Source organism: Cupressus sempervirens, chromosome 3 (genome assembly GCF_028749045.1).
Source record: "Cupressus sempervirens isolate cs-2001-9-10 chromosome 3, ASM2874904v1, whole genome shotgun sequence".
Taxonomy (NCBI): domain Eukaryota; kingdom Viridiplantae; phylum Streptophyta; class Pinopsida; order Cupressales; family Cupressaceae; genus Cupressus; species Cupressus sempervirens.
This window is the reverse complement of record NC_143120.1, coordinates 4684919-4694082: the sequence shown is the minus strand read 5'-3', so window position 1 is coordinate 4694082 and position 9164 is coordinate 4684919. Positions and strand designations below refer to the sequence as shown.

General features: G+C 34.9%; 1 protein-coding gene across 1 annotated transcript; it reads right to left on the bottom strand.

Moving 5' to 3' along the window:
* Positions 1-976: 976 nt before the first annotated feature.
* LOC149564440 (uncharacterized) lies at positions 977-1637 on the bottom strand. The gene is made up of 2 exons (XM_089816843.1): positions 1517-1637; positions 977-1276 (listed from the first exon to the last, which is right to left on the bottom strand). Exons 1-2 carry the CDS (start codon positions 1614-1616, stop codon positions 1032-1034), a joined length of 345 nt encoding a protein of 114 aa, XP_089672969.1. The 5' UTR covers positions 1617-1637; the 3' UTR covers positions 977-1031.
* Between the last annotated feature and the right edge of the window lie 7527 nt (positions 1638-9164).

Genomic DNA, 9164 nt, shown 5'->3' with positions numbered 1-9164 from the left:
AACACCAAAATGAGGAGAGATAGAGTGCTTGTATACCTCTCACAATATCTCAAGGATTAAAAGAGAAGCATACCGACTGTAGATCTAAATATCCCTCTAAACCATCAAGATGGTCCAACCCTAGTTTCAATTTGGATATGACCCTTAATGAATAAAATGCCTTGGGCATTATATTCCTAGGAATATAATGCCCTATGCAATTATGTCCAAACCAATTAGAGCTTAGATGAGGACTATAGGTCCCAAATCATCAGGGTATCCCATATTGTAGAGTATAACTAGTTTTAAGACTGAGGCAAGACACGAAGGTTGCAAATACTAATATATGGCCTAGGTGAAGAAATAAAGATTGGAGAAAAAATATAGGAGTGCACCATAGAAATAAGGGCCTACCTCAGTTTTGAACAAGATTGTAGCGATAGAGGACTTATCTAGGTGTCTATTAAGTGTCATATGAAGTCCCACAATGAAAACATACTAAGGTGGGTGCAAAATAAATCTTAATTGTGTACACTAATTGACTGCTTACAAATTAGGATGGTACAATAATACAAATATTTATTAACTAAAACAAAATTGTTGGTCATTCTTATAAGTCATATCGTTTTAAATTTTTTTTTGTAGTGCCTCATTTAGAGTTTTCTTTATGATCTCATATAAATTTTATTAGTTTGTCAAATAATTTTACTTTATATGATAGTAATCTTCCCACAATTTTAATTTTATATTAAGCTTATTTTTACTAAACATGATCATACAATTGTCAAATTTAAACCTTCAAAGTAAATATAACACTAAAAAATAACTCTACAAATCTTATTATATTACTACACATGCCCGACCATTAACTCTCTCAGTCTAATGATACAAGCATAAGCACATTCCTTGATTTTTTTAGAAGATATTAGAAGGTCATTCTTAAAAAGTAATTAAAAAAAAATACAAAACAAATTGTCTATTATTTTAAAATATTACAAGAGCTCCTTAATCAAAGGAGAAGAAATATTCCGATATCCCTGGCCTCTATGCTGTTAAGATGTTGGAGGAGCAGCAGGTGGGGATGTATAAGACACATTTCCATTAGACTTGGGAGGTGGTGGGCGTTTATAAGACACATTTCCATTAGACTTAGGAGGTGGTGGGGCTAGATGCCCTCTTCCCCTTAACTTTCTTACTTCCACACCGCTGTTTCTTCCAAGTGAACTTGTTCGAAAGCCATTTGCATCAGGCAATATCACCGGTGGTGAAGCCAAGGTTAAACTTCCCTTATCAACAACTGCAAGGAGAACATAATGCTCAATATTATCATGGCATGCATTCATGTATAATTAATCAAGCAAATATACTAATGAAAAGTAGAATCATGGATGATAACATGCTTTCTTTTTCTGTTTCTTGTAATACTTCAAATAGTCTTTTGTCTCTGATATAATCTCGTTTTTCATTATTGGCATTAACATATCCAAAGGTCTGAATTCTGCTTCCAGCAAATTAAATTGAACTTGAATGAAAATACCTGATCGTGTTCCTACTGACTTGTCCGAGAAGATGGTGAGAAGTAAGAGGAAAAAAATATGCCATGATGCAGTTATACTCTTGACAGGACAAGAATCCATCACACAAATTTCGTGTTGGGCTTTCTCAAGCAAACCATATTTTTATATCCATGCAGTTCCTCTTAGTCTTGATTAATCCAAACCGACCTTCAAAATAAAACTTGGAAATTAGGTTTAGTCATTAAAAGTTGGTGAAGTTTGACTTGTAATATATTTTTTTAACTTGAATATAACGCGGCTACGCAGCGTGAAGATTGACTATAACGTGGATAATTGACCCCTAAAAACAGGTGAATATATAATTATTGAGTCAAAGATCATCCAGCTGCATTGCATTATCGCCAATTACGGCACGAATGAATGGTCGTAGTCCTCATAAGATGGATTTTTTAAATTAATTTCACCTTACAAATAGCTTGTGCCTTTGACCGTTAAAGCCACCACGTTAAAAGTTGCCGTAAAGAGGCTGAATACCTAGCAAGAGGAGCAAGGTTTTGCAATCCTCTTTTCTTGTCTTTATGCCAAAGTAGAGTGATGAGAGGCCCTTCGGTTTATGTTTATATTTTGAGGCTAAATAAATAGGTTATTAAAGACTATGGTCGGAGGCCACATTTGAATCTATTTAAAAGAAATCAAGATATCAAGATCTGTTTGTGTATTTTCTAAGGGATGAAAATTAGGCAAGGAATATAAGTCCTCAAGCCTACTTCAATGGGATAACCTACACAGCTAAAATTATAGAAAATTGTAATGAAAGCAATGAATGTTGGACATTCTTAAGATGTTGCCTAAAAATGGCTTCTTAGCAAAATGACAAATCCTTGAACACTTCTACCAATGGGCTCCATGCTGCTAACCCTACCTTGGCCAACAACAAACAAAAAATATGTCATCAAGATGATGGGGTGGTAGTTCATTTTTCTCAATCTCTCGACTTGAGTAAGACCATTTCTTTAGACTTCCCACACAGGATGTTATTGATGATTTTAAATCCAAATATTTTATTCTTTTTCCTTTAAGATACACTATTTAACATATACTATTTGCCTAAGATTTTTTAAAGGATAGCTTTAAAACTTAGAAAAAACTAGATGGTTAACATTATGTTTTAAAAGTCTAATAAGAAGATATATAGCTTGTATATTTGAGGACCTAAATAATGCAAGATAAACCTTTTACTATATGATCTATGGAGACACATGCTATTTGTGGGCTTAGAAAATTGACTTCCACCAAAAGAAATATGTAAACCTAAATACCTTATGTGGTTAGAATTACCTCTCTTGAACCTTTCTTTCCATCTAGATACTCAATGAAGAAGGGTTATTTTGTGTAAGTGTAGCATTGACAAGTGGGCAAATTTGATACCCTTGAGCTTTTACAAGATTTTTTTAATATATTCTAGACTCTATTACACTCATAGGCCCTCAATTTGAATATACTTAGTAGTTAGTTTATCTCAACAACGCCAACACTATTTTTATTATTGAAAGGAAGGACATCATATTAGAGACCACCCTCATTGCAAACATCATCAACAAAAAGGTTCTACTATTGGTGCCAAACCCTCCATCACTCCATCTATTAGTACCTTTTAAGACCCATCAACTTTCCAACCTCATAATCAAACCCCTTCTTTTTCCTCTCATCATGTGCTTCTACTCAACCTTGATGCATCCTCTCCCTCTAGTAGTAGTTCTTTCATAGATGTCCTATAATTTAGAAGTTCTGTTTGTAAAAGGAAATGAATCAGCCCCCTATGAAAATATACTATTGTAGTCACTAATTATTAATCTCCTATCTTAAAAGACTATTTTACTATAAAATATTAATTCACAACCAAATATTGAATAACAACACAACTGCAATTTCACAAAAATAAATATGAACAAGACGAGCCAATATTTTTTGACAATTTGTCCCTGGAAAATACCCTAAGGGAAAACCAATTCTACAGATGGAAAATATATTAAATTCAACAAATAAAGAGTTAGAAAATTCCTTGCCTCTTATTGATAGAACTCCGACAAACTCCTAATATCTCCCACTACTAATCAGAATCCCAACACTATCAATGCACCCTTCTTTCACTTCAAGATTATTCTCTATTATTGCAAACACATTTTCTATCATTGCCAATGATTCTCGAAAACCTTATGATTTCCAAATGCCCCCTAGCCCCCTTTTATACTACTCTCGCTAAAAAATCAATGATTGAGATTGATTCATAATCAACAATGTAGAGATAAAAAAAACCTCTTAAGAACTAAAATCTAATTGGTTGCAAGGAACTAATAATTAAACAAATATTTGTTAACTAAAATTTTCTCAAGAAATCAAATATTGCTCAATTAAAGCATGTGGAAGAACAACATCCACACTACCAAACTAACACTCCTTATTGGCAAGGAAGTTTGCATGAAACCCAACTTATCTATGAAGGAAATGAATTTTGTCTTCCCCAATGCCTTAGTTAGAATGTATGCTACCTACTCATTTGTAGGTATGTACTATAGCTAAACAATTCCCTATTGTACACAATCTCTAATGAAGTGATATCTAATGACAATATGTTTAGAACTATCATGAAACATTGGATTCTTAGACAACTTGATGCCACAATGTGTCACAGTGGTCTCAACTCTCTAACCAAACAAGGCTACTAGAAACTTCCAAATCTAGATGGATTCAAATGTTGCCATGCTAGCTACTATGTATTGTTCTTGCGCTGAACTTAGAGCTACATACTTCTTCTTCCTACTGAACCAAGAAATAACTCTTGATCCCAAATTGAAACAACACCCTAAAGTGCTCCTTTTGTCCACTGTACTATCTGCCCAATCTTTGTCACTATAGCCTATAAACTTGATACCTTCACCTCAAATATATGTGATACCATACTCAATTATACCATGCAAGTAATGCAACACATGCTTATTCATTGTCCAATGCACTCTCTTTAGCTAAACTATGAACTAACTAAGAGAGTTTACTGCAAATGCTATTTATGGTCTGGTGTTGACCAAATACATGAGAAGACCAATCAACTACATATATAAGGTAGGATCTGCATCCTTTTCCCTAGATGTATCCACCTTCCTCCAGTTAGTTATCATAGAAGTAGACACAGATTTGCAATCTTCCATCTCGAACCTCTTCAAGATTTCAATGCAATATTTCCCCTAATCAAGGAAAGTCTCTCCATCTGTCTGCCACAACTCCATGCTTAGGAATTAGTGCATAAGTCCCAAATCCCTCATTTCAAAATCTTCTACAAGGTCCCTCTTATAATCCAATATGAGCCCTAGTGAAGTTGCAAGAAATAGGTCCTCCACATACATAACAAGAATGGGAAACTCACTTGCAACCACCAAGTAGTATAGGTTATCATTTGTCTCTATTTTGAAAAATCCCATTCCCTACAAGTATGTATCAATACACTCATACCATGCTCTAGGAGCCTACTTGAGTATGTACAAAGCTCTATTCAATTTGCACATGTGGGTCTCTTTATTGTATGCTACAAATCCTTATGGTTTCTTTATGTATACCTTCTCCTTTAATTCACCATTAAGGAATGTTGTCTTGACATCCATTTGATGGATCTACCATCCCATTGCTACAAACAAGATCATAGCTCAAATAGAAGTATACCTAGCCATTGGAGTAAATATCTCCTAGTAGTCCATTCCATCCTTTTGAGAAAACCCCTTTTCCACAAACCATGCCTTGTATTTCTCGATGTTGGTATTTGCACCATGCTTTATCTTGTAAATCTAGTGTGATCCCACTTCTGTCCCATCTATTGGTCTAGGCGCTACCTCCCACATCATTTTTCATTATTGAGGTGTATTGCTCAACCATAGAATCACACCATACCTGATGTTCTACAACCTCCAAAAAGGTGGAAGGCTTACTATCTACCAATTGATTGACTAATGCCACATAATCCTTGAATGTAGCTAGTTGTCTCTTCTTTCTCATACTCTTCCTAGTAGCTCCCACAACCTTTGAGTATCCATTTGTGTCTCTTGAATCTTATGGTTCCTACTACCAACTATAGAGGATGGAAGATCAACCTCTATATCTTCTTGATGCACTTCCTACTGCACTAGTTTCTTCATATTATGTGAATCTCCACCACCTAAACCTATGCTTGTATTAGTAAGTGTATTAGAGCTTTATTTCTCTTGACTTAGTGGAGTTATCCTTGGAGCTTTTGTTGGTTGTGAACTATTGTTGTCTGATGGCAAATATCTGGACCTTCTAAATGCCTTGTACTCCATGAAATTGACATCATGTCTTACTATAATTCTTCTAGTCCCTATAATAAAAATCCTATATGCCTTTGAGGTTTCATTGTACCAAAAAAAGTACCACCTCTTTGTAGTTTGATCTAACTTGGTATATGTATCACCTAGAATATGACAATATGCCAAACTCCCAAATATTTTGACGTGACCAACATCTAGCTTCTTGCTTGTTAAAGGTTCCTCTAGTGCAATCTTCCCTAGTACCTTGGGTGGAACTCTTTTTTGAATGTAAAATTTTTTTCTACATGCTTCTGCCCATAAGTAGTGGGGATGTCCTAGTCATACATAGCATATCCCTTGCTACCTCCAATATAGAACAATTCTTCCTATTAGAAACTCCATTATATTGCAAATTGTAAGGAACAATCCACTCTCTCTTGGTTCCTTCTCTAGTATAGAATTCTTGGAAGTCATTTCCTTTCTACTCACCTCCATTGTCTAACCAAAAAATATTTATCTTCCTTCCCATTGAGTTCTCCACAAGAGCTTTGAACTCTTGAAATCAAATGAAAACCCCACCCTTGGTCTTAAAGAAGTATATCTAGGTCTTCCTAGAGAAATCATTAATAAAAGTAACATAGTTCTTATATCCTCTAAGAGACTATATCGATATTGGTCCACACACATTTGAATGTACTAGATCAATAACACCCTCAAATATGATGTCACTTCTTGGAAAATATGCTTTCACAAACTTCCACAACACACATCCCTTGCATACATCATCATGATCAGTGCTCACCTCTAGAACACCTGACACTATCTCACAAAAAAATTTAAGTTCTCCCTGATGAATATGGCCCATCTTCCTATTCCAAATCTCTCCAAGATCTTTAGGACTACTACTTCTCATGAGTGCCTTAGGACTATCAAACTGTAACCCATAAAGGAAACCACTCCTAACTCCAATGGTTATGGGTGATTTCCAATCCTTGTGCTTGATCAACACATGTTTTTCTCTAAAGAGTACATTATACTCCTTATCCTGAAGGAAAAATACAAAAATCTGGTTCATATCCAAGCTTGACACATGTAACACATCATGAAGTGGAATTATATTTCTATTCTCCCTCTAAATCTTAATAATCCCTTTCCCAACTGGATTGAGTTTGGACAAGTTTCCCATAGATTTTTGGATATTGGTGTTCTCCTCCTTATAACTATAGAATAAATATCCAATTATTTTCATATGAAATGAAACCCCACTATCTATATACCAAAAAAATTGTGAGGTTGAACTAACAATACAAACTATGAGTGCAAACTCATCTTCCATTCTACTAGAGAGTTCTTCTCCACTTGTTGAAGCTGCCACATGGTCATTGACATATTGGCCATACTCATGATGACCAAAGCACTTGATCTTAGATAGGTCCTTCTTCTTCTTATCACTTTGTGAATTTGATCCTTTACTAGACCCCTTCTTTGCTTTCCCTTCCCTACTATGGAGACGTTTTCTTATTTTACCTCACTTTTTTGACTCTTGTTGGCCCCATTAACAAGACTTAGTCTAAACTCCTCCTGGGTGAAATCACTCCATAGTTAGCCCTAACTCGGTAAGGTATCTTGTTTGCTGACAACTTTAAAAATTACACCCCGCTGCTTAGTAAACCCATTTAAGACCATTCATATTAGCTCATCATCATTGGGGTTATCTCCAATAACTACTAAATTTTCCTTGATAAGTCTAAGCCTTGTGAGGTAACTTCTGACATCTTCTCCCTAGTCCATTTGGATATTCTTCAACTTCTCTTTGAGAATCAACTTCCTTGGTGGTAGCATTCTAGTATAGATTTAGAATGGCGTCCCACATCTTCTTTGTTGTATCTAACTCTAGGATATGTGGAACAATATGGTCCTTGAGACCATCAAGGATTATCCTCATCACCTTGGCATCATCCATCTTGTATGTTGCAAGTTGTGTTGCATTTGTAGATGCAACTACAACACTGGTAACATAATCCTTGATACCATTATCTTCCAACACTTAATAAATTCTGGCCTTCCAGACACAAAATTTGAGGCACCATCTAATTTGTCATGATCTCTGAAACTAGTTGAAACCATCTCAAGGGATAAAATAAATAATAATTCCAAAGAGGTCAAACTAGGGTTTATAAACCCTCAACTTCTTTCATAGGGAAGAACTTTTCTACCCTCAACTAGGCTATGATACTTTGTGAAAATTTAATATTGCAATCACTAATTGTTAATATCCTATCTTAAAGTTAAAATTACTATTGAAAATTAATTCACAACCAAATATTTAATAGGAAAACAACTACAACTTCCCAAAAAATAACTATGAAAATGTTGTCCAAGTTTTAGCCATAGCATTTTTACTTTAAGTTTTGAAGTCAAGTCAAAGGTTAAAGTCTTGGTCTGAGTCTAGATTTCCCTTAGGATTTGGTCTTTCTTCTCATCTCCCTTTGAGTTAACCTAATGTGAGAAATCATATGAGCAATACATTATTTCTTGGCTAGGTGATTAAGTTTTGGGAGGGTTTGTTATGCATTTTCCTAATGAGCAGAAGATCTGGATGTTTCTAATGCTTCATAATCCCTTGCTCCTAATCATGTCTAAGACAAAGATTCATGTTGAGAAGCAATTCTTCACCTCTGAGAGTTTCTAAATCCATGGTAAAATATCTATGTCTAAAGAAGGATACATTTTGATGGACATATACAGAGTAAATGCATAAGAGAACATTGAAGACTGAAGTTGAAGACTGATATACAGATCGTGAGAAGAAATTAGAATCAAGTTTAGTTGAATCAATACAAAATGAGTTCTTGAAAATGTAGAAATGGTGAAGGAAACAAGTCAAAGGTGGTGTGACTCTTTCAAAAAAAAAAATTCGATGATTAATATTTGATCTACACATCTATGTGGTGGAGAAAAGTCAAATTAATAAAAGACTACACGCCATTGGCTAGTTGAGAAGTCAAATAGTTTAAAGAAAGACTATAGGTCACGTATCTTCTTAGCCATCCAATCAAAAAAAATCTATGATTTGAGATAAGTTGTTATAAAAAGTCGCGAGGCTATTATCTCAAGCGACATAGCGACAACATGACACATGGAGGTATGAGGCCAAATTCAGTTTGTGAGCTGTAAAAGGTAAATTTTAGAATGGGTGCTAGATTGGTATACTATGATTGGATAGATTCTTTGATAGTGACAAAGGTGCGTCAATTTTGCAAGCACTGTTAGATCTTGAAAGATCAATGCATGATGCTTTCCTACATTCTGGAAGTGCTTGAGAAATAAATAATGTGGGCAAGTGCCAATGAGA